Raw genomic sequence first — 26,788 nt, 5'->3', positions numbered from 1 at the left:
TCTATAAGTCTCTCGAAACCAGAGAGAATCTCTTCTGATCCAAAATGACACACATCATTGGTACCGACGTGAGCCACCACCTGCAGTTGGCTGTAATCTTCATGGCATCCGGAAGAAATCGTTCCACATCTGCAATGACTCCACCCAATATGCACAAGGAGTGCACATTGGCTTTGTTCCCTTTCTTAGCAGCTATGTCCCTAAGGGGTCCCATAATGTGCCTAACGTTGGAGCCCACCCTCTGGGATTGCCTGGATCTTGCAGGCTGGGAGGTTTCCTCTGAAACGGGAAAGGCCACAGCATTTGGTGGAGCGACAGTGTCAGCCACAGACAGCACCTGGAACCTGTTTGTCCGGGTAGGCCTTATGTGCGGCTCCCTGGCAAGTCTTTTCTTGCCTGCTACGTCCTGGGGCGACCAAAGGTGAGGGGTCAATTTCAGTGAGAACAGTAACTGGGCTGGCCACCAGTGAGGACCAACCGGAGGACTCTGACTTGCTGGACGTCCATTGGATCCCCACGACTGACCCACAACAGTGGTGCCCATCCATTGCAGCTTCAAGCTGTATAACCGAAGCTATCACATCCTGGAGCTGAGAGCGAAGTGTCACCAACTCGGCTCACGTCCACACGTAACAATCACAGTTTCTATCAATACTAAAGATGGTGGAAAATTAAACTACCCAAATAAAAGGATTATCGTCATGTGCTGCGGAACTCTACTGTAAATGCTGAAGAAAACTCAGGAAATGTTTTTAATAGATTAGATTAATATGCAGATATGCAAAAACCTAACTGCCGAATCACTGAGGTGAAACTAAATAATTCCCCCTTAATTAGGAACTTGTAATATGTCACAACGTCGGTTTACTTTCCGACGCAAACGAAAGGGCGAGAACTGTGGCTATTAGATACTAAATTAAAACGCAGAAACTCAATAAACTAAAGTATTAAGCCACAGAGATGATGATATATAATTCGCTCCTGGTTAGGAACTCGTAGAAGTCACAAAATCGGTTGCTGCGTCTGTCTCGGGGGGATGTTGCTGCTTGACCGTCCAAGAAGAAGAAAAATATCGGCAGACAAAATAAAAAGTCTCCAATAGGAAAAGAATTGAAAGTGGAAGATCTGCAGCTTGATGAAAAAATAGGAAAAAGATAAACAAGAAGAAGAGGGAAAACAAGGACAACTTGAAAGTCACGGAGAAGGGAATAAGAAATCTGGTAGGACACTTTACGATTGTAGTTCATACGGTATCTGAAAAAAAAATCCAGAGAGCGAGACAAAAACCACAGTGTTGTGGAACGGTCATCTGTGAATTCAGAATAATAAGGAAAAGTTACGGCCTCAGCTGGCTCAAGTGGTGTCATCACCTGCTACTGGAAAAAGAATCCAGTAAGTAGAGATAATGTACGACAAAGAGCTCTCCTGATTAAGCGCGAAGCTTTGAGGCTACTTCCCACAGGGCCGTGGCGGTGGGCTTTGCAACCGATGACCAGGACTGGAGGTAATGCCTGGGAGCGCCGCTGCGACGTCAGCCGTAGGCGGCTCGCGTTATAAAGTGGCGGCACAGCGGCTGCTGCCGTCTCACACGGGACAGGGACCCCAGCCCGGCCACAGCCGTCCAGCCCTCGCAGCAGCGCGGACAAGCGGCGGCGCTCACTTCGCGTAGCACAGTACACTTCTAACGACGCAGTCGAGGTGAGTTATGACGGAATTGCTTCTGTTTCTTGTGCCTTGAAAAAAAGTTTCTGTAAACTATTTCTGTTTTACTTTCGACACATTTTTGAAATCCTGTTTTTATTTTGTTTATTGATTTTTGAGTGAGCTTGTGCTACTGCGCCCTTCTTTTGATTTCTTTTCTCAGTTACGTTACTTTGTGACAGCGTAATGCCCCATTGGTTTCAGTAAGTTTTTAGCGGAGCTATCGTTGGCCTTCGTATAAACGCATTGTTGTTGCCTGAATGTTTAACTGCTGTTACGCCGTCGGTATGAATCTGAACCATGAAAGTTGGTCAGTATGTGTGTATTTCAGTTTTGAGTTAGATTTGAAAGTAATTAATCTTTATTCACTGTCCTCCTCGACGAAAGGAAAAGTAAAACACTTGGGAGAAATCAAAAATGGCCTCAAAAATTATTAGAGAATAATGCGCAAAAGGAAATTAGTTCAAATGGCTCTGAGCACTATGGGACTTAACATCTGGTCATCTGTCCTCTAGAACTTAGAACTACTTAAACCTAACTAACCTAAGGACACAACTCACATCAACGCCCGAGTCAGGATTCGAACCTGCGACCGCAGTGCGCGGTTCCAGACTGAAGCGCCTAGAACCGCTCGGTCACACCGGCCGGCAAGAAATTAGTCTAATACATTAACGCATAGTATTAATAAACCGCTTGATGAAAATTCCTTTGAAATAGCACTGCAGATTTCCTTCCTCGTTCTAATCCAAGCCCGTGTTCGGTCAGTAATGATATCATCGATGGAAAGTTAAATACTAATCTCCTCCCGTCAGACACAATCAACAGAAAGTACCTTACACTAGGTGATCAAAACATCCACATGAAATTATAGTCGGATTTTCTTCAGCGATGCAGTTCAGTGTCTCTTCCCTGTCTTCCAAGTTCACTCTAGGCGCTACAAAACATTTGGTGCAATAGTCTGATTTTCGTCAATGGCTTTTGAGGTTGCCCCTTGCCTCATTTAACTCAGCACTAACTTCTCTTAGTGTCGCACTTACTACTTGCTCTGAGATTTATATTTACAATAGTCCAACTTTCAAACATCTTACGATTTGATGTGACTGTTTATCTTTCTCCGGCGGGTATGTTCAACATATGGCTCTCCAGTATGCCACTAGACCACGTTTTGTGTATCCCAGTCTTTCCTGCAAGCGGGCAATTGTTCGACATCATAGCACCTTCTACTTTCCAACAAGCACATGACGGTGTACTGCAGCTGACTCGAGGAAATACTGTGGGACACACAAAGCATGCTCCATCCTCACACGCGAGAGCCATGTATCCTGCGATTTCATTTGTAGTACGGAACAAATGCGGTAACTAATACTCACGGAAAGGAAGCATCATTACACTAAAATGAATTTTTAAAAAAGAAGAAAAACCGATGCATATCGTCGAAAATGATTGTGGTATAGCACGTCATTCATTTTCATCCCCTCATAAGGTAGGACATCGTAACATCCTTCAGAAAGTCAAGTACTCGCTGTAACAAATACTTGATTGCAAATACAGGTAGCCGAAATGTCACTGTACATAATCCTAGAAAATCTCATCAGAGATGGGTGTTTTGTTTATAGTGTGTAATGAGAATAATGTAAAGTAGGGAAATCGAGATCTTTAGATTCCCCGAAAAGGGAGCCGAACAGCTAAAAAGTTCTTCTATGTAACACTAAGGCAATCCAGAGAAAAACGAAAATAATCCTACAATCCGGCAATGGTTTTTGTACGGTTTTCATGCAAGTATTACTCCTTACACTTTACTGACACGGAACAAACAATGATACTCGTGCAATATTCTATACAATGGTACCTGCAAGTGAAGAGCACATACCACTTTTTCCAAGTGTTGACGGACAGAGAATCATCGTATACTCATCTACATTTATTTTGACCTTACTTAATGTAGCGGAGGGTACTCCAGGTACTATTGTGTTTCTTCTTTCCCGTTCCATTATCGACAGGAGCGCGGTAGAACGACTGTCGGTAAGTGATCGCATGAGCTCGAATATCTGTGCCTTACGTCTCATTGTCTTTGCGTGAAGTGTATGTGCGACGAAGTAAGACGCTGAATGACTCTCCTTGAAGCCTCTCCCTGATGCACAACGCCTCTTTGTCGCGTCTGCTGTTGTAGTTTGATTCACATCTCCGCGACGCTATTAATCCTACCTGCTGAAGATTCCAGACTGACGAGCAGCACTCGCGAGTCTGTTGAACGTTGGTTTTGTAAACTTCTAATTATGATTCCTTCGAATCTTCCAACGAATTTCTGCCTGGTATCAGATTTTCCTGCATGTTTCACGTGCGCATTCCAGTTCAAACCTCTTCAGACCATTCTTCAACATATTTTATGGCTGGTTTTGTTTCCACTGACTGAGTGTTGGTATTGTATTCGAACATTAACGGGTTTTCTCGCCTCTTTGTGTGCATTACATACCATTTGCTTACGTTCATTGTCGGCTGATGACACCGTAGCAACTGTCGATCCTCTGCACGCCTTTCCACTTTTCGCTACAGTTTCCTACTATCCCGAAAGTCTCACATAGGTGCCGACCTTACCCGTCACATCGAGGCGTTGTAGACGACTTTTTGATAAAGAAAGAAAAAATAAGGGTAGGAATCCATGCCTGGAAGCATCATCCAACAAAGCTAAGGAACTTCGGAACTATTGGGACCAAAGACTGCTAATAGGCCAATCCTTTGGCAGACAGACCTCTAGAGAAACTTATCGAAATGGGCCTGACATAATTTAGGTCGTTAGATGGTGTCGAATACGTTCGCACCTGCCGAACACTGTATATCACGCAAAGGGCTGTGGCGCAAGCGTACACATTGAAGGTTGCTGCCGAGTGGGTAGCCTAGCGGTAGGCGCTGTCCCCTGCTGCTTCGTTTTGCTGTACCCCGTACACTTCGTCAATAGTAGCGGGTTACTTTCACTTACAACGACAACGACTCCTCTCCATTAAGATCCATGTGTTGAGTTTTGTCTTCGATACAGCCACATTACATTCACAAAGCTGTCTCTGTTCACCAGGCGACAATACGGAACTGTATGGAATGACTTTCAGAAGGAAGGAAAACGACGTTAACCTAGGCACTGCTGTTGATTGCCTTTTGGATCGCATGTGCGAGCAGAACAAGCTCGACTTCACTAGATCGCTGTTTACACGTTGATTTCTACATATTGGTTTCGATCTTGAAAGAAGTTCATAACACGCGAACATGAAAAGTATTCCACAATTTTACAATGGACTGACGTAAGGAGTGTTGTGCCTCTGTCCGATTACTTTTGAAAATGGGAATGACGTGTGCAATTGTTCCTCATCAGCTTAGAATGCTTCTTTCTTCGACTGGTCTACTATAAACTGTGCTCATGAACAAACTGACTCACGCTATCTAAATAGGATCACAGAGGTAATTCTTCAGGTCCTGTTGCTTTTTCCTTGTTGAGCGATTTTAGTTGATTTTATTTACTATAATTTCGACATTTGTGTGAAGATCTCCTGCAGCGAAACATTCTGAAAAGACCTAATTCAGTATTCTGGCACTATCAGTGGTCTCCTCCCATTCACTGTCACTACGAAAACTAAGTGATTGTATAGAAAACTTTCATTTATCTTCACTCACGTAGGTTATTTATCAGACATAATTTTAAATAGTTTGAAGCATAAGATTACTCTAGGTTTCTCCTCATCCTAAAAGCCATCTTGGAAAGAGAATCTTGCCCAAATTATTGTAGATGATGATACTTTATAACCTTCAGTGCTGTTCAGCTCTTGCGAAAACCATTTGTTTGAGATAAAAACAAAGGGTTCAACTGAGGGTTACGTATTTGAAAACAGATTGTAAATTTTCATAATTATCAATACTCATTTCTGCTGTGAATTAAGTGTGTATTCAGACCGTAATTTTAGAATCTTACAGTTTCCTGGTTTCATTCCACTACATTATATTACATTTCCAGTCTTTGTGTAGAATATGCAAAATTATCTCATGGCGAGATCTGGGTACTGCCAGCGTTCTCAGGTCTTGAAAAAGAATCGAAAGAAACATCTACAGCTAACTGCGTAACGTTTCTGATTCTGGAATGAATTCGTGTTAAGTAGAGGCACAAGTAATGTGTTATTTGTTTCCAGTGCAATCGTTTGTCACATTCGTATATACATCTACTGTTTCCTATTTTTCTTTGACGACTTTTTCCAGTCTAGCTACACCTATGATATTGGCAAATTTAGTTAGTTATAATGATTTTTCAAAGAACGATGCCACCACACCACGAAAAGTCTGTTTGCTCATACCCATAAGGTCGCAACGAAGGAAAGGATTTTCATCTAAAATGATTATTACGAAATACTTGCTCATGCAATGGCAATTAAAAATTATCGTGGTTAAGGAACAAATTTCGATCAGGGCACAAATATTGCTTGTTTCTCCTTTTTCGATACTGTTATACTTCATTACTTTTGTTAAATGTCGCATTAAAGAGAACGGTACATTGTTCTCCTAGAAAAATGCTGTTCTCTGAATAATCTGAAATACAGAAGACACCTATCTGTTTTGAGTGAAAATACAGAGTATTTACATCATTTATATTTCAGTTTGACAGTTTATCGGAGTCTTTCCTCTTGGTTCTGGTCGTCAAGTAATTCCATACCTGTCCAGTTCACTTCAAATAAAAACTGGAACTGAGTTATTACTCGTCTCGATTTCAAAATAGCACCTCTAGAAATTTTTGATGTGTGTGTGTGTGTGTGTGTGTGTGTGTGTGTGTGTGTGTGTGTGTATGTAAGGCAGGGTGCGCAAGGGCGGGAGGGGGAGGGGGGGTTGGAGGTGGAGGCGGGCGCAGTTCCACACGGGGCACGCCAGGGTAACACACAGAAGAAATTACGTTTGCATGAGGCAGCTCGGAGACACAGGATTTCAACCAGTTTCGCTCCGACATGGCTCCAGTGTATTCACCGATGCCAACACGCTCAGAGCAGTATTCACTTTTACACATAGATGTGTGTGTGTGTGTCTAAGTGAGAGAGAGAGAGAGACAAAGCGAGAGAGAGAGGGGGGGGGGGGGGGGGAGAAACACGCTACAGAGCTACGAACTGTAATATCAATGGATTTAGACTTGTGTTTGTAATGAGAAACACTACTATTAATACAAGAAAAAACGTATATTGCCAAAATACCAGGAGCCAGAAAATTTAATGACGTATCGTTTCAGATATCAGCCATGAAGAAAATTCAAGGGTAGTGTACATCTTACGGGTGTAATCGTTTCATATTTTCTCTTGTCACAACATTTTCATTTGAGTTGGTTAAATATCTAACCTGAGGAAAAATAAAATATCGTTTTGTGAGCTCAGTCACCGTTAAAGCGAATAAACGCTTACAAAGTGATGCTATAAAACCCATGCGAAACCCATGAACTGCATAACAGTCTCTAATTACGCCACCAAACAACTCTTTGCTTTATTTTGGTAAGTACAAAGTGTTCTGTAGATTTCATTATCCATAGCAACAAAACTGTTACATAATTTCTGTATCTATTTCTGCATTAACCCCCCCCCCCCCCCCCTCCATGAACAATGGACCTTGCCGTTGGTGGGGAGCCTTGCGTGCCTCAGCGATACAGATGACGGTACCGTAGGTGCAATCACAACGGAGGGGTATCTGTTGAGAGGCCAGACAAACGTGTGGTTCCTGAGAGGGGCAGCAGCTTTTTAACTAGTTGCAGGGGAAACAGTCTGCATGATTGACTCATCTGGCCTTGCGAACGGCTGAAAGCAAGGGGAAACTACAGCCGTAATTTTTCCCGAGGTCATGCAGCTTTACTATATGGTTAAATGATGAGGGCGTCCTCTAGGGTAAAATATTCCAGAGGTAAAATAGTCCCCCATTCGGATCTCCCTGTGGGGACTACTCAAGAGGACGTCGTTATAAGGAGAAAGAAAACTATCATTCTGCGGATCGGAGCGTAGAATGTCAGATCCCTTAATCGGGCAGGTACGTTAGAAATATTAAAAAGGGAAATGGATAGGTTAAAGTTAGATATAGTGGGAATTAGGGAAGTTCGGCGGCAGCAGGAACAAGACTTTTGGTCAGGTGAATACAGGCTTGTTGTTGTTGTTGTTGTGGTCTTCAGTCCTGAGACTGGTTTGATGCAGCTCTCCATGCTACTCTATCCCGTGCAAGCTTCTTCATCTCCCAGTACTTGCTGCAACCTACATCCTTCTGAATCTGCTTAGTGTATTCATCTCTTGGTCTCCCTCTACGATTTTTACCCTCCACGCTGCCCTCCAATGCTAAATTTGTGATCCCTTGATGCCTCAAAACATGTCCTACCAACCGATCCTTTCTTCTAGTCAAGTTGTGCCACAAACTCCTCTTCTCCCCAATTCTATTCAATATCTCCTCATTAGTTATGTGATCTACCCATCTATTCTTCAGCATTCTTCTGTAGCACCACATTTCGAAAGCTTCTATTCTCTTCTTGTCCAAACTAGTTATTGTCCATGTTTCACTTCCATACATGGCTACACTCCATACAAATATTTTCAGAAACGACTTCCTGACCATTAAATCTATACTCGATGTTAACAAATTTCTCTTCTTCAGAAACGTTTTCCTTGCCATTGCCAGTCTACATTTTATATCCTCTCTACTTCGACCATCATCAGTTATTTTACTCCCTAAATAGAAAAACTCCTTTACTACTTTAAGTGTCTCATTTCCTAATCTAATACCCTCAGCATCACCCGATTTAATTTGACTACATTCCATTATCCTCGTTTTGCTTTTGTTGATGTTCATCTTATATCCTCCTTTTAAGACACTGTCCATTCCGTTCAACTGCTCTTCCAAGTCCTTTGCTGTCTCTGACAGAATTACAATGTCACCAGCGAACCTCAAAGTTTTTATTTCTTCTCCGTGAATTTTAATACCTACTCCAAATTTTTCTTTTGTTTCCTTTACTGCTTGCTCAACATACAGATTGAATAACATCGGGGAGAGGCTACAACCCTGTCTCACTCCCTTCCCAACCACTGCTTCCCTTACATGTCCCTCGAGTCTTAAAACTGCCATCTGGTTTCTGTACAAATTGTAAATAGCCTTACGCTCCCTGTATTACCCCTGCCACCCTCAGAATTAGAAAGAGAGTATTCCAGTCAACATTGTCAAAAGCTTTCTCTAAGTCTACAAATGCTAGAAACGTAGGTTTGCCTTTTCTTAATCTTTTCTTCTAAGATAAGTCGTAAGGTTAGTATTGCCTCACGCGTTCCAACATTACTGCGGAATCCAAACTGATCTTCCGCAAGGTCCGCTTCTACTAGTTTTTCCATTCGTCTGTAAAGAATTCGTGTTAGTATTTTGCAGCTGTGACTTATTAAGCTGATAGTTCTGTAATTTTCACATCTGTCAACACCTGCTTTCTTTGGGATTGGAATTATTATATTCTTCTTGAAGTCTGAGGGTATTTCGCCTGTCTCATACATCTTGCTCACCAGATGGTAGAGTTTTGTCAGGAATGGCTCTCCCAAGGCCGTCAGTAGTTCCAATGGAATGTTGTCTACTCCGGGGGCCTTGTTTCGACTCAGGTCTTTGAGTGCTCTGTCAAACTCTTCACGTAGTATCATATCTCCCATTTCGTCTTCATCTAAGTCCTCTTCCATTTCCATAATATTGTCCTCAAGTACATCGCCCTTGTATAGACCCTCTATATACTCCTTCCACCTTTCTGCTTTCCCTTCTTTGCTTAGAACTGGGTTCCCATCTGAGCTCTTGATGTTCATACAAGTGGTTCTCTTTTCTCCAAAGGACTCTTTAATTTTCCTGTAGGCAGTATCTATCTCACCCCTAGTGAGATAAGCCTCTACGTCCTTACATTTGTCCTCTAGCCATCCCTGCTTAGCCATCTTGCACTTCCTGTCGATCTCATTTTTGAGACGTCTGTATTCGTTTTTGCCTGCTTCATTTATTGCATTTTTATATTTTCTCCTTTCATCAATTAAGTTCAATATTTCTTCTGTTACCCAAGAATTTCTATTAGCCCTCGTCTTTTTACCTACTTTATCTTCTGCTGCCTTCACTACTTCATCCCTCAGAGCTATCCATTCTTCTTCTACTGTATTTCTTTCCTCCATTCCTGTCAATTGTTCCCTTAAGCTCTCCCTGAAACTCTGTATAACCTCTGGTTCTTTCAGTTTATCCAGGTCCCATCTCCTTAAATTCCCACCTTTTTGTAGTTTCTTCAGTTTTAATCTACAGTTCATAACCAATAGATTGTGGTCAGAGTCCACATCTGCCCCTGGAAATGTCTTACAATTTAAAACCTGATTCCTAAATCTCTGTCTTACCATTATATAATCTATCTGATACCTTTTAGTATCTCCAGGATTCTTCCATGTATACAACCTTTTTTTATGATTCTTAAACCAAGTACTAGCTATGATTAAGTTATGCTCTGTGCCAAATTCTACGGCTGCCTCTTTCATTTCTTCCCCCAATCCATATTCACCTACTATGTTTCCTTCTCTCCCTTTTCCTACTGACGAATTCCAGTCACCAATGACTATTAAATTTTCGTCTCCCTTCACTACCTGAATAATTTCTTTTATCTCATCATAGATTTCCTCAATTTCTTCATCATCTGCAAAGCTAGTTGGCATATAAACTTGTACTATTGTAGTAGGTGTGGGTTTCGTGTCTATCGTGGCCACAATAATGCGTTCACTATGCTGTTTGTAGTAGCTTATCTTCACTCCTATTTTTTTTATTCATTATTAAACCTACTCCTGCATTACCCCTAATTGATTTTGTATTTATAACCCAGTATTCACCTGACCAAAAGTCTTGTTCCTCCTGCCACCGAACTTCACTAATTCACACTATATCTAACTTTAACCTATCCATCTCCCTTTTTAAATTTTCTAACCTACCTGCCCGATTAAGGGATCTGACATTCCACGATCCGATCCGTAGAACGCCAGTTTTCTTTCTCCTGATAACGACGTCCTCTTGGGTAGTCCCCGCCCGGAGATCCGAATGGGGGACTATTTTACCTCCGGAATATTTTACCCAAGAGTACGACATCATCATTTAATCATACAGTAAAGCTGCATGGCCTCGGGAAAGATTACGGCTGTAGTTTCCCCTTGCTTTCAGCCGTTCGCAGTACCAGCACAGCAAGGCCGTTTTGGCTAATGTTACAAGGCCAGATCAGTCAATCATCCAGACTGTTGCCCCTGCAACTACTGAAAAGGCTGCTGCCCCTCTTCAGGAACCACACGTTTGTCTGGCCTCTCAACAGATACCCCTCCGTTGTGGTTGCACCTACGGTACGGCCATCTGTATCGCTGACGAACGCAAGCCTCCCCACCAACGGCAAGGTCCATGGTTCATAGGGGGAGGAATACAGGCTTATAAATACAAAATCAAATAGGGGTAATTCAGGAGTAAGTTTAATAATGAATAAAAAATAGGAGTGTGGGTAACCTACTAAAAACACCATAGTAAACGCATTATTGTGGACAAGATAGACACGAAGCCCACACCTACTACAGTAGTACAAGTTTATATGCCAACTAGATCGGCAGATGATGAAGAAATTGATGAAATGTATGACGAGGTAAAAGAAATTATTCAGATAGTGAAGGGAGACGAAAATTTGATAGCCATAGGTGACTGGAATTCGAGAGTAGGAAAAAGGAGAGAAGGATACATAGTAGGTGAATACGGATTGGGGGAGAGAAATGGAAGAGGAGGCCGTCTGGTGGAATTTTGCACAGAGCATAACTTAATCATAGCTAACACTTGGTTCAAGAATCGTGAAAGAAGTTTGTATACATGGAAGAATTCTGGAGATACTAGAAGGTATCGGATAGATTATATAATGGTAAGACAGAGATTTAGGAACCAGGTTTTAAATTGTAAGACATTTCCAGGGGCACATCTGGACTCTGACCACACTCTATTGGTTATGGACTGTAGATTAAAACTGAAGAAACTACAAAAAGGTGGGAATTTAAGGAGACGGGCCCTGGATAAACTGAAAGAACCAGAGGTTGTACAGAGTTTCAGGGAGAGCATAGGGGAACAATTGACAGGAATGGGGGAAAGAAGTACAGTAGAAGAAGAATGGGTAGCTCTGAGGGATGAAGTAGTGAAGGCAGCAGAGGACTAAGTAGGTAAAAAGACGAGGGCTAGTAGAAACCCTTGGGTAACAGAGGAAATATTGAATTTAATTGATGAAAGGAGAAAATATACAAATACAGTAAATGAAGCAGGCAAAAAGGAGTACAAACGTCTCAAAAATGAGATCGACAGGAAGACAAAATGCCTAAGCAGGGATGACTAGAGGACAAATGTAAGGATATAGAGGCTTATCTCACTAGGGGTAAGATAGATACTGCCTACACGAAAATTAAATAGACCTTTGGAGAAAAGAGAACCACTTGTATGAATATCAAGAGCTCAGATGGAAACCCTGTTCTAAGCAAAGAAGGGAAAGCAGAAAGGTGGAAGGAGTATATAGAGGGTCTATATAGGGGCGATGTTCTTGAGTACAATATTATGGAAATGGTAGAGGATGTAGATGAAGATGAAATGGGAGATATGATACTGCGTGAAGAGTTTGACAGGGCACTGAAAGACATAAGTCGAAACAAGGCCCCGGGAGTAGACAACATTCCATTAGAACTACTGACAGCCTTGGGAGAGCCAGTCCTGACAAAACTCTACCACCTGGTGAGCAAGAGGTATGAGACAGGCGAAATTCTCTCAGACTTCAAGAAGAATATAATAATTCCAATTCCAAAGAAAGCAGGTGTTGACAGTTGTGAAAATTACCGAACTATCAGTTTAATAAGCGACAGCTGCAAAATACTAACGCGAATTCTTTACAGACGAATGGAAAAACTAGTAGAAGCCGATCTTGGGGAAGATCAGTTTGGATTCCGTAGAAATATTGGACACGTGAGGCAATACTAACCCTACGACTTATCTTAGAAGAAAGATTAAGGAAAGGCAAACCTACATTTCTAGCATTTTTAGACTTAGAGAAAGCTTTTGACAATGTTGACTTCAATCCTCTCTTTCAAATTCTAAAGGTGGCAGGGGTAAAATACAGGGAGCGAAAGGCTATTTAGCCGGCCGCGGTGGTCTCGCGGTTCTCGGCGCGCAGTCCGGAACCGTGCGACTGCTACAGTCGCAGGTTCGAATCCTGCCTCAGGCATAGATGTGTGCGATGTCCTTAGGTTAGTTAGGTTTAAGTAGTTCTAAGTTCTAGGGGACTAATGACCACAACAGTTGAGTCCCATAGTGCTCAGAGCCATTTGAAAGGCTATTTACAATTTGTACAGAAAGCAGATGGCAGTTACTAGACTCGAGGGACATGAAAGGGAAGCAGTGGTTGGGAAGGGTGTGAGGCAGGGTTGTAGCCTCTCCCCGATGTTATTCAATCTATATATTGATCAAGCAGTAAAGGAAACAAAAGAAAATTCGGAATAGGTATTAAAATCCATGGAGAAGAAATGAAAACTTTGAGGTTCGCCGATGACATTGTAATTTTGTCAGAGAAAGCAAAGGACTTGGAAGAACAGTTGAACAGAATGGACAGTGTCTTGAAAGGATGAACATCAACAAAAGCAAAACGAGGATAATGGAATGTAGTCGAATCAAGTCGGTTGATGCTGAGGGAATTAGATTAGGAAATGAGTCACGTAAAGTAGTAAAGGAGTTTTGCTACTTGGGGTGCAAAATAACTGATGATGGTCGAAGTAGAGAGGATATAAAATGTAGACTGGCAATGGCAAGGAAAGAGTTTCTGAACAAGAGAAATTTGTTAACATCAAGTACAGATTTAAACGCCACGAAGTCTTTTCTGAAAGGATTTGTATTTGTTGTTGCCATGTATGGAAGTGAAACATGGACGATAAATAGTTTGTACAAGAAGAGAATAGACGCTTTCGAAATGTGGTGTTACAGAAGAATGCTGAAGATTAGATGGGTAGATCACATTACTAATAAGGAGGTTCTGAATAGAACTGGTGAGAAGAGGAGTTTGTGGCACAACTTGACAAAAAGAAGGTACTGGTTGGTGGGACATGTTCTGAGGCATCAAGGGATCACAAATTTGGCATTGGAGGGCAGCGTGGAGGGTAAAAATCGTAGAGGGAGACCAAGAGATGAATACACTTAGCAGATTCAGAAGGATGTAGACTGCAGTAAGTACTGGGAGATGAAGAAGCTTGCACAGGATAGAGCAGCATGGAGAGCTGCATCAAACCAGTCTCAGGACTGAAGACCACAACAACTATATCAATATTAACTAGGTAACTGACGGGAGCATATGGTTTTCTATAACATTTTTGAAACAAATTTTACAGAAATCAGAAATGTTATTATTATTTCTTAACATGCCCATTGTATTCCGCCTGGGATCTCATTCATTGTCTTCAGTGAGGGTCCCGCCTCGAACTGAGCCCCGATGACCGCCAAAGACGTGTCTGGAAAAGCTCTGGACAGCAGTGGGATACCGACTCGACTGTCGCCCGCCATGCTGCCCGACAGACAGCCTAGAGCGATGGCTTGAGGTGCCACGTCATTTCACAGTAGATCTCCTTTCGTTGTCGTCCGCGACATCCTTACAGTACAGTGGTATGTCGACGATATTCTACGCCCCGTTTTGTTGCCCTTCATGGCAGGCCGTCCTGAGCTTACATTTCGACAACATAATGCCCGCTCGGCGAGAGTTTCTATGTTTTTCTTCGTGGTTGTCAAAACCTACTTTGGCCAGCAAGATCGCTGAGTCTCTCCCCAATCCAGAACTTTCAGAGCATTACGGGCAGAGCCCTCCATACCGTCTGGGTATTTTGATTATCTAACGCGCCAGTTGGTCAGAAGTCGGCAAGATATGCATCAGTAGCACGTCCAACAACTCTACCAATCAACATAAAGCCGAATAACTGCTTACATTGGGGCCAGTGGTGGACAAATTCGTTATTGACTTGCTCAGTTGGTGGAGCTCTTTCTGTTGAATAAATCATCTATTTTTTCTCAAATTGTAGTCTTTCGTTAGTCTGTGTATGTATATCACATCCACTGCTTTCCGTCCTATTAGGACAATTCTTTGTGGTGCATTATTTTGTTTTATTTTTTTTCTTTAGGGTTTAGAGATATAGCTAAGACGACTGCCTCTGGATGCATCATTAATTCTGGTTATAGGATTTCGGCCGTGCCTTAATCTGTCCTTTAGCATTGCATACGCAGACTCCTAGACATTTATAGAAAGTTTATTTTGTCTGCAACATCCCTGAACCATGTCTCCTTCGTTTCTCGTTGTAGTCTGCTGTTACCTTTGGCTAATATTAGGAAATCCTCAGCATACGCTGTTTCTTCCAGTGCTTCAGGGTTTTATTGTAGGGTATTCAAAGATTAATGTCCTAGAAAGAAAACTGACTGCTGAAGATATCGTCTGAGGATTGATTTTTTGCGTTTCCTTGTCGGGGCTTGACAAAATTACCTCTCAATTCGCACAGTAGTTTAGAAGGCTTCTGTAAAGTTTGCGTAGACAGTTACAGTGTTTCAGCCACAAGTGTAAAGAGGTGTATGAAAGATCGTTAAACGCATTAGATAAATTAATGATAAGTGCGTGTTCGATAATTACTGGAGGTAACTACAGTAAAAGTACTCACTTTCATAATGATGGATTAAAGAACAGTTAACCTCTTATAAGCGACTAGCCTCAAAGTAGCTTACCTGAAAGCGCAAATCCGGGGTGCTGATGCAGGCGGCTTTCGTTTTTCGTCAGCTACTTCTTTACAAACGATTAACGCGGCCTTCAACTATGAAGATTGTGTTCGCTGATGATGCAACTGCGTTCCCCGTTCACTTCTTAGGAGATGGTGCGGAGACAATCTGTTCCACTGGCGTAACGAGAGAAAATAAGTCACAAGCTGATACAGATTGAGATGGCTTACTGGAAGAGATACTGACTGCCCATTCTCCCACAGCGCCCTATCAATTTTCCGCAAATTAACGGTGTCTTAAACCTTTCCTTCAGAGGAGAATTACGTAACCTAGATTCTCACTGTAAATATCTGGTAGTCCCTTTTTGTACGAAACTTTTTTCTAAAATACAATAGACAAAGCTTCAGTGTTATTGATAGAGGAGAGAACAAGAAAAGAATGCTTTTGGTGACTCACACAATGGACAAAATTCAGAGCCAAGTACGCCATGCCATTTTTTTAAAATAAAAAGTTGATTTAGTAAATCAATATAACAAAGCCACACAAAAATCAGTATACAGATTATACAGGAAATTAAAATTAACAATTACGGCTCTCATTTCCCCATGGCAACATATTTCCTAAGTTAGCGATGTATTTCCATCTGTGTTTTAACTGGCAAATATTAGCTGCATCGCTTTTCACTTGAAAAGTACCTCAACTGTGATTCCTCAGTTCCTTCAGAATGCTTCTTAAAGAGAGTGTCGAAAAGAAAAATGAGCAGAGTTCTCACCTCAGGCTTTGCAGAATTAGTTCATGGGAGCTATACTGCAAATAACCTATTACGTCACTGTGATTTGGAGATGGTTCTGATTACCAATAAATGTTAGTAATGCCGGAGATACTTTCTGAAAAGGAAACAAAACGCGAGAACTTTGAACTGTACGACGAAACCTGATAAAGTAAATGTACGTAAAAAAAAACTGATGTGAAAAGAAACAGATCAATTCAAACAGTGTTATCCTACAGAGGTAAGTGTCTTATGTTACATCTCAACCATCTTCTTTCGTCTTCCTATAAAGTTTAGGCCTGCTGGCCTATTACTGTCTCAGTCCAGCTCCTTTTTGGGCTTCCCACCTCTCTTCTACCTTCATGTTAGTATTGGTGGAATTTTCTGGGAGGAAAAGGGGGGGGGGGGGTGGGTTCCGGCCAGTGTCCATGCATAGTGCATGGGCTCTCCATGATGTTCTTTAATTCTGTACTGGGTTGAGCATTGGTTTTGCTTTGAGATCCTTAAGGATGTCATCAGACCGTTTGCTCTTCCATAGCCAGATAGCCAGCTGTTCTTCTCACCAACCGCATCTCGGCTCTCATTAGTCTCGATTCATCATCTCTGCAGAGTGTCCAAGCTTCGCTGCCATAAAAGAGGACAGGTTTTGCCAGCGTGCCATAGAACAAAAGATGGTCTGAAGATATAATTTATTTGTCCTGCAACTTCTGTTCTGCAATTTCTGTGAAGTTTATGAAACAATTTGTATTACGCGCAAATTTAATTTACGATGAACAAAGGGCCTTCCTTCTTAAACTTTCTATCGGGCACAGTGCGAGTTCTCTCAACTGATTTTTATTTACGAAAAGAACGGACTAGTGAATAGAATTATATCAAACTGTCTATTTGTTTCCGCATCCGCGTTTGTCACTGACGACGCCATCATGAACACATTATTGCTCATCGCAGCTGACTCTGAAGAAAGCTGCATTTCCTAAATCAAAATACTTAGGGTACTCACCACAAGGTGACCTATGAAAAGTCCAAAGTCAGTATCACCTCCGAGATTCCTCGGGCATACATGACCCGGCCGCGACCAAATGTGCTCATATCACACGCTTCGCTCAGCCTATGCTCGACTGTCACGCAGATGGCCACATCGCAGTCATGTAAAACTCTGAAATAGTCTATTCCTGCAGCGCTGTCTCGTCCAACACAGCAGCTATATCTAATTCAGTTACCCGTGTGTTTAATGCTGTTCCACTCTTACACAACAGATATTGCGATTAGACACCTTGAACCACCTGCTGCTTACTGATAGCCGTGTCATTCCATTCCATGGGGGTCACTGGACAGCAACATAGACTGGCATGTACGGGGTGCCCAAAATAAAACTGCCCCATAAAATTTAGAGTTGCCTATCTTAACGCGAATGAAACATTTTCCAGGTCAGTTTTATTTTGCACACCCTATAGTTACCAAAACCAACGACCTTGCCTCTGTGGTAACACTGGTACCGTCAAATCACCGAAGTTAAGCAATGTTGGTTTTGGCTAGCACCTGGATGGATTACCGTCTGATCTGCCGAGCGCTGTTGGCAAGCAAAGTGCATTCAGCCTCTGCGAGGCCAGTTGAGGAACTACTAGACTGAGAATCAGTGGCTCTGGTCATGAAAACTCATAACGGCCAGGAGAACGGTGTGCTGACCTCATGCCAGTCCATATCCGCATCCAGTGACGTCTATCGGCAAAGAAAGACATGGTGGTCGGTCGATACCATTGGGCCTTAAGAGGCCTTTTCGGACAGATACTTTATAGTTATTAAAGCACTCTTGGTGCCATTAATGTCAGGGTATCCAAAATAGAACCACTACGTACATTCCAAATAGATCCTCAGTTCTCCTCAAATGTCTGTGCACTCCATTCTAGTCCTCCCACCATGGAAAATCCCTCTGCAGTACAGTACCTCAAATCGACCCAGTATCCTGCACATGGTAGCCTGAGAAGTTGAGTGGTGGGCTACAAAGCTGAAAAGAAAGTCTTACACTCCACCTTTAAGACAATACCATGCTAATACGGTAGACGGTAGTTAACTGTTTCGCGACAACAGTGGCGAAACCCTGTCTGAAGATTGACTATAGTGGTGTAGTCCACGCTCTTGAAAACCAGGAGGATAATTCGCTGAAACAATTTAGTTTGTATATAAACGTAAGCTTCCGCGGCCATTGTCACATCCAATAAAACGTTTTTGGGTTTGTGAGCAGCTGTGTCAGCTGGAATGAATTTGCAACTGTTCCCACGGACATGCACTTTTACTTTCTTTGAGACCACCAGCAGAAAGCGTCAGTAAACTTCTGTTGACAAATTCAGTTAACTTAGGGTGCTCCAGTCTCATCTTCCATGGAACATTGCTAGCCTTGGATGTTTTCATCGGTCTAAGGACTCGCGAAGCGCTATGCCTGGCAGAGCTTCCAAATATGTTCTTGTTGCAGGTAGTCAACTGTGTGACGCAAAGTAAAGTCACTTACCTTTGAATACGAAAATTTCAAGATCCACCATTTACGTATTTGACACTAGCAGTATATCATGCACTGGTTAGAAGTGACTCTTCCTTAGGGATCTAGAAGAACTGAGATCAAATGCTCACTTTTCGTTAAGTATAGGGGTGACCATCTTTACCCCACACTGAGATTCTTACTGTGGAGTAGACTAGAGATCAGTTTGGTGCCCTTAACTGTATACCTAATCATACTGGACAAAAATTAATAACCCAGTAACACCATCTCTAGTTTTTCTAATGGCTTCAGATCGACAAGGGACTGAGTCAGCAATATCTTCAGTAAGACCATAACCAGCTCAACCAACTCGTTGTACGACGGGCGTTCGATAACTAATGCAACTCAATTTTTTCTCGGCCAGTTTCGATTGAAAAATAGGCAAATTTTTGACGAGCACCGTGGAATATTCTTGACTGAGCCTCTATAGTTTCATGAAGTTCCGATAGGTGGCTTCGCTGTACGTAGCCTTCAAAATAGCATCTGTAACGGAGGTGTATTCCAAGCAGAGAGCTGTCATTGAGTTTCTTTTTGGTGGAAAACCAGATCATCTGAGATATTCATAGGTGCTTGCGGAATGTCTACGAAGACGATGAGTCTTTGGGCGAGGCATCTGTCATCGTCGCAAGGAGATCAAGCGAACCTGTCTCACCTGCCACGCTCTGGCCGACAGCACACTGCTGTGACTCCTGCAGTGTTGGAAATTACAAGCGTGTCACTCATTCAAGGGGATCGACGAATCACAATCAGACACCTCGTTGCACAATTGGACTATCTGTTGGTAATGCTGACACACTCAGCCACCAGTTGGTGTCTTCAACGGTGTGTGCCCGCTAGGTTTCTCGCCGCCTAACAAAGACAATAAACAGCAACAAAGAGCCATCTGTGCCAAAATGCTTGCACAATTCCAGTGTGTTTATAACAGCTTTTTGTCGAACGTCAAGACAGGAGATGAAACATAGGTTCATCACTTCGAACAGGAAACAAAATGGCAGTCCATGGAGTGGTGCCAGACCACCTCTCCTATGAAGAAAGAGTCCAAAGCACCACCGTCAACCTATAAAGTCATGGCGACGGCCTTCAGGGGCTCTGAAGCGGTTATTCTGTTCGATTTATTCCTTGATGATGCAACCTTCAATTCTGAAGTGTTTTGTGCTGCCCTCAGTAATTGAAGAAACGACTTCCGCATGTTCGTTGCCACAAATTCAAACGAAGTTCTCCTTCTCCATCACAACGCAACCTCACACTAGTCTACGCATCCGAGAAAACCGCACAAAACTGTATTGAACTGTTCTTCCTCGTCCATCCTATAGCTCGTATTTCGCGCCTTCGGACTTTCATCTGTTTGGCCTAACAAAGGATGCACTACGTGGAAAGCAGTTATTGATGCACCAAGGCAGTGGCTCCATAGTCAACCAGTAGTGGTAATATGCGCTTACACAGGCCCTATTCGAAGGTTTTGTACATAAAAGAATGGGTAGTAATATGATGCATTGGAAATCTGAGTAAAACCAACCTGATTTCAGAAAAAAAATGTGTTGCATTACTTATTAAACGGCACTCGTACATCTACGACAAATACTAGGCGAGCCACTGTACAGTTTTCTGATGGTCACATCCCGCAGATCTACAACTACCGCGGATATGAAGATCGCTACCCTTCAAATACACTCCTGGAAATGGAAAAAAGAACACATTGACACCGGTGTGTCAGACCCACCATACTTGCTCCGGACACTGCGAGAGGGCTGTACAAGCAATGATCACACGCACGGCACAGCGGACACACCAGGAACCGCGGTGTTGGCCGTCGAATGGCGCTAGCTGCGCAGCATTTGTGCACCGCCGCCGTCAGTGTCAGCCAGTTTGCCGTGGCATACGGAGCTCCACCGCTGTCTTTAACACTGGTAGCATGCTGCGACAGCGTGGACGTGAACCGTATGTGCAGCTGACGGACTTTGAGCGAGGGCGTATAGTGGGCATGCGGGAGGCCGGGTGGACGTACCGCCGAATTGCTCAACACGTGGGGCGTGAGGTCTCCACAGTACATCGATGTTGTCGCCAGTGGTCGACGGAAGGTGCACGTGCCCGTCGACCTGGGACCGGACCGCAGTGACACACGGATGCACGCCAAGACCGTAGGATCCTACGCAGTGCCGTAGGGGACCGCACCGCCACTTCCCAGCAAATTAGGGACACTGTTGCTCCTGGGGTATCGGCGAGGACCATTCGCAACCGTCTCCATGAAGCTGGGCTACGGTCCCGCACACCGTTACGCCGTCTTCCGCTCACGCCCCAATATCGTGCAGCCCGCCTCCAGTGGTGTCGCGACAGGCGTGAATGGAGGGACGAATGGAGACGTGTCGTCTTCAGCGATGAGAGTCGCTTCTGCCTTGGTGCCAATGATGGTCGTATGCGTGTTTGGCGCCGTGCAGGTGAGTGCCACAATCAGGACTGCATACGACCGAGGCACACAGGGCCAACACCCGGCATCATGGTGTGGGGAGCGATCTCCTACACTGGCCGTACACCTCTGGTGATCGCCGAGGGGACACTGAATAGTGCACGGTACATCCAAACCGTCATCGAACCCATCGTTCTACCATTCCTAGACCGGGAAGGGAACTTGCTGTTCCAACAGGACAATGCACGTCCGCATGCATCCCGTGCCACCCAACGTGCTCTAGAAGGTGTAAGTCAACTACCCTGGCCAGCAAGATCTCCGGATCTGTCCCCCATTGAGCATGTTTGGGACTGGATGAAGCGTCGTCTCACGCGGTCTGCACGTCCAGCATGAACGCTGGTCCAACTGAGGCGCTAGGTGGAAATGGCATGGCAAGCCGTTCGACAGGACTACATCCAGCATCACTACGATCGTCTCCATGGGAGAATAGCAGCCTGCATTGCTGCGAAAGGTGGATATACACTGTACTAGTGCCGACATTGTGCATGCTCTGTTGCCTGTGTCTATGTGCCTGTGGTTCTGTCAGTGTGATCATGTGATGTATCTGACCCCAGGAATGTGTCAATAAAGTTTCCCCTTCCTGGGACAATGAATTCACGGTGTTCTTATTTCAATTTCCAGGAGTGTAGTTCCAAACATTTTCTACGACATTACCGTCAGGTAAACTTTCCAGTTAGTCGACTTCTGATAAAGTGGCTGAACGCATTTGGACCGACATGCGAACACATCTGTTGTCATCTTGGATGACGGGAGTGTCATTACATTCTGTAGGAAGAGCAACATTTTGTTACCGAGAAATAAAAATCGTGTCTCATGTCCACAGCAACCCCAAAAAGTGGGCGAAAGTCATGGCACTAAAAACACCTCCCAAACATCACGAAACCGTCTTCGGTCTGAATTACACCTTTCATACACTTCTGATTAAACGCCTTATTGTGTAACGGCTTGCATCATTTGAAAGGAGGGGCAGCCGTGATTCCTCGATCTGCACTACAAGTCTCCAATCAACTGCTGTGCAATATCTCTGTTGTTTGTCCTTCGAAGACGTGGAGCTTTATGTGCACAATGGCATTGTGCCAGGTCAGATATCAGTTACATGCCTTTCTCTTCATACTGTTCGTTCAGAATCTGCTTGAGATGTACCTGCATTAAGTGACAGCAGCAATTCATATCGTGTTTGAAACGAATTGTGGTTGGCAAGGCAAGACACTTTTCTCAAGTCTCGGTTGCTTTAAGACACTATTTCTTATGCTTGCGTCTAACTTGAATGTGGTACACCAAACCTGAATTGACCAGAACAGCCAATATACAAAGGATTCGGTCTCACACTGGGCAGAAATGAGTCAACAAAACTGCTGTGGTTTTCTTGAAGGAATCGTCTGCGAGGAACATAAATCAAGATAGTTAGTAAGGGATTAGAAAACCCCCTCCTCCAGAATGTGTACCACGGCATCTAGTCTCTTCAGGAGAAAGTTCAATTTAAGTGGTATAATATGTCCCATGATATAGATTTTGTTCCCTGATAAAGACCGTATTTGCAGAAAGGCAGTGCCCACATTCACACAGCTATCTCTATTGAGCTGTGTTTCGTCGAATATGAGGGTAGACTCCAAAACCTCACCGAAACAGTCCAGTTCCCTGATTGGAACATTATGAGGATCTTTGGTATGGTTTCTAGAGAAAAATCTAGCGCTGTAAACCTTTCTTCCATTTAACGTAACAACTTGACAACCACCGTAAAATTCTTCTCGAAATACTTCACATGTTGTATCAATATATTTAGCAACAAACCGCAACTTTACGACGGATTAACTTTCACAGCTTTTCTCTAAAGAGTTTGGTTTATTTGCGTGAATAGATGTATCATGAAATTAATTGTAGGATCTGGAGGACAGGACTAACGTAACAGTAAAGTGTACAACAGTGGAAGTATTGTATTGCTGACGGATCCACATTAAGTGAACTCACACTTCTAGCTCGCAACGTTCTGAAACGTGAGTCGCAATGCTGCACTATGAATATCTATTTTTACTGATACAGCCTACATGGAATGTCGAAACTCCATTGGTAGCACCGCAATTAACGGCTGACGTGTTAAACCTTGCATTGACCCTGAAGTTTTAAAGGGATTATTGTAACTCAGGCCACTAGTAATCTGTGCAGGCTTATTATCATCATCTTACGTAAGAAATCTTAAGCGCATGACAGGACTCAAATCTCCATTTTTAAGAACTTGTCATTCTCACTGTGAATCCCACACTTTCTCAATAATTAATCAAAGCGGGCCTTCTTAGAACAAAGAAGAGGCATTTTCCTTTTGTTATTTCTCCATATAGACATGCATGAGCATAAATGTGCAATCAGGAGTAGGCATTTTTTAACTTTGATTGTGTCTGCCACAAGCCCTCAGCACAAGAAGGAGCACAAGTGGGACGATTCTTTGCGAGGAACGAATGAACCACCAATCTTATCTCCCCTCTCGATACTATGTGGAATACATTTAAAAAATGATTAGGTGGAACTGTGAGATAACTAGCAGATAAACCAGGTACATACATATAACCCAGTTACTTCAACAGGCCGGATACAAAGTCAAATTAGTTGATCTGCTGGAGAATTCCAGCAAGGCCTCAGAATATGTGTCTCACGTAAAAAACAGTAGCACCTACAGCATACCACGAACTGAGAGTTCGTTGAAACCTGAAGAAGGGAGCTGGGAATTTTTCGATAGCACGTGGAACATATATCGGAAAAATAGATTAGAGCCTCCAGGAGTAATGCTATTTACCAGAGTGTGTAAAAACATTAGGTTAGCAACCTCCAAAATGAATCTGATTTGGAACTACTAAGGATGAGAATCACCAGTTCGGTGGACTTAAATTAATAACCCTACTGCTTACCAGAATCACACACACCAGTCATAGAATTATTGAAAGATAGCCTAAATCTGATAGCACAGAAATACCCTGAGCATTTGCTAGTAGTGTGTGATAACAAACCTGCCCAGTATCTGCTGGGAAAGCTAAGCATATGTTATCGACAGTAAGTTCGAATATAATAAATTTCCATGAGAGGTAAATACTTCTATCCATAAATTAGTACAGGTTTAGAAAGCATTGCTCGTACGAAACTCAGCTTGCCATTTCCTCACATAATATCCTGTGAATCATGGATGAAAGGCAACAGGCAGTTTCCATTAAGGCATTTGATATGATGCACCACAGCAGACTGTTAATGAAGATATGTGCATATGGAATAGATGTACAGATATGTGAGTGGTTCAAAGTCTTTTTATGTAACATAACCCAGTATGTTGTCCTTGACGCCAAGTGTTCACCAAAGACAGGGCTATCATCAGGAGTGCCCCAGAGAAATGTGAAAGGACTGCTACTGTTCTCTATATGCATAAATGATCTGATGCTCAGGTTGAGGAGCAGTCTGTGGCTGTTTGCTGAAGAGGCTGTGGTGTACAGGAAGGTGTTGTTATTGAGTGACTGAAGGAGTATACAGGATGACTTACACATAACCTCTAGTTGGTGTGATGAAAGGCAGCCTACCCTAAAAATAGAAAAATGTAAGTTAATGCAGATGAATACAGAATTACTAGTGTACTGCTTGACACAGTCACATTGATTGTATACTGTATACAGATGTAATGGTGTAAAGAAATATGAAATGGGATGAGGTGTAGGGAAGGCAATTCAGAAGTGAGCTGCTGAATTTATTACTGTAGGTCAGTCAATACATATTACGGAGATGCTTTGCAAACTCAAATCTGAAGTGAAGATGACGTTCTTTTTGCAAAACACCATTTACAAATCTTAGAGAACTAGCATTTATGGCCATCTGCAGAACGATTTTACTGCCACTAACATGTATTTCATTTAAGGACCATAAAGATAAGAGAAATTAGGCTCTGTACAGAGACATTTAGAAAACTATGTTTATCTTACTTAACATGTGATTGGAATGGAAGGGAAATGACTACTAGTGGTGCAAGGCACCCTCCACCATGCACCATATAGTGGCTTGCAGAGTATGTATGTAGATTTAGACAGATGTAGGTGAGGACATTTTGTGTGGCAACTGCCTTGAAGAAGCAGCCCGACAACCAATATGCGAAGTAAATATTTCGATTTCCTGGTTACAGGGAGATTACATCGCTCTGAGAGTCTCAACTATGAGAGAGGATTGCCGACCATGATGGTACAGTATTATGAGAAATATTGTCATAAAAGGCAAAGAGGTCATCAACAAAAATAGTGGGGGTGAGGGGGGGGATTTGTGTTTGCTTTAATGGAAAGATAGTCACCACCAGTTCACTTATAGGATGAATGGAGAACATTTAGTTCAAATCTGGTAAATGTACAATTTTAAGACACACACACACACACACACACACTTACCTTCTTTTGTGCATTTCATATTCTCATCAATGTGGCAGTTTTTCTGAACAATAGATTCCCTGCCTACTTGTCTATGGGGCCACACAAATTGTAGAAGTCTTGATACTTTCCAAGCCAATTCCAGGAACCTGTAAAGAAGTGTATAAAGGGTGATATTATAAAAAGGGTTTGCAGTTTCAGTAGATGCAGTATAAGTTTCTTTTTAGTCAAATATCAACAGTAAATTTCAACTAGGACAAGGATATTACTGAGTTTGTTTGAGAGGAGACTAGCATATCTGTCATTTGCATTAGATCAATGCAAAACATTCTGTAAAATCTTAGAACTGGAGACTGGTCACAATAAAAAAATATACAAACATCGTGTGCACACTTACATGTATTGGTGTGTGCATTTATAAAGAAAATATTTGACAAGTGTCTTGGCGTTGAGTGAAATAATTTGTTACCTGTACCTGTAAGAATGTCACCTGTCCTTGAAGGATTTGGTGCTACATAATTACCTGTAGTTTAATTTGGGTGTGTGATTCCTTTAATTGTGTACAATACTTTGGAACACTGTATTTTTGTGTGAACCTCATTCTAAAAACTTTCTTGATAGTTTCAAAGTCGTAATGCTTTATTCACTAGAATGGGTACATATAATAATCTGTCACTCATTTTCAGTATATAGTGTAGTCACTATATATTGTAATGCTTCCTTCATATATTTTATATACATGGCATATACTGGACATTTTTTGGCTATAAACAGTTCCATAAAGACTGTTGTGATTTGTCACTTAATGGCAGCAGTTACCATCATAGTCATTTTGACTGTACAGTAACTTTACTCTGACTGGTAAACATCCTGCACCAGAAGATGCACATATGGCTGAAGAGGGCATTCTCACAGAAGACACTGCTTAAGAGGTTGCCCGTGCTGTCATGGCTGCCTCGCTACTCCACAGAGGATGCTGTGGGGGACCTGGTTGCCGGCATCACCGTTGGACTCACTGTCATCCCCCAGTCACTCGCCTATGCCAGCATCGCCGGTCTTCCACCACAGGTACTGCTGCCATCAGAGCAACACTGTTTCATCTCAACATTTTTCTGGTTGCTCTTCTCTATGTATACATCTCTCCATCTCTCCCCATACCA

The 26,788-nt window shown here is 42.7% G+C and overlaps 2 protein-coding genes across 2 annotated transcripts in view; both read left to right on the top strand.

Annotated features, from left to right (window-relative positions):
• The first annotated feature begins 1,614 nt into the window (after positions 1-1,614).
• Positions 1,615-26,788, top strand: part of LOC126334997 (sodium-independent sulfate anion transporter-like) — a 317,982-nt gene continuing 292,808 nt past the window's right edge. The window contains exon 1 of the mRNA XM_049997813.1: positions 1,615-1,698. The gene's annotated coding sequence lies outside the window, so the exon portion shown is untranslated. The remainder of the gene's footprint in view (positions 1,699-26,788) is intronic.
• The window catches only part of LOC126335964 (sodium-independent sulfate anion transporter-like), a 50,536-nt gene continuing 50,258 nt past the window's right edge, over positions 26,511-26,788 (top strand). The window contains exon 1 of the mRNA XM_049999440.1: positions 26,511-26,696. Coding sequence (XP_049855397.1) covers positions 26,511-26,696 — 186 coding nt within the window. The remainder of the gene's footprint in view (positions 26,697-26,788) is intronic.

The sequence above is a fragment of the Schistocerca gregaria genome, chromosome 2, assembly GCF_023897955.1.
Source record: "Schistocerca gregaria isolate iqSchGreg1 chromosome 2, iqSchGreg1.2, whole genome shotgun sequence".
NCBI lineage: Eukaryota > Metazoa > Arthropoda > Insecta > Orthoptera > Acrididae > Schistocerca > Schistocerca gregaria.
The sequence above is the reverse complement of the archived record's forward strand: the minus strand, read 5'-3'. Positions and strand labels throughout refer to the sequence as shown.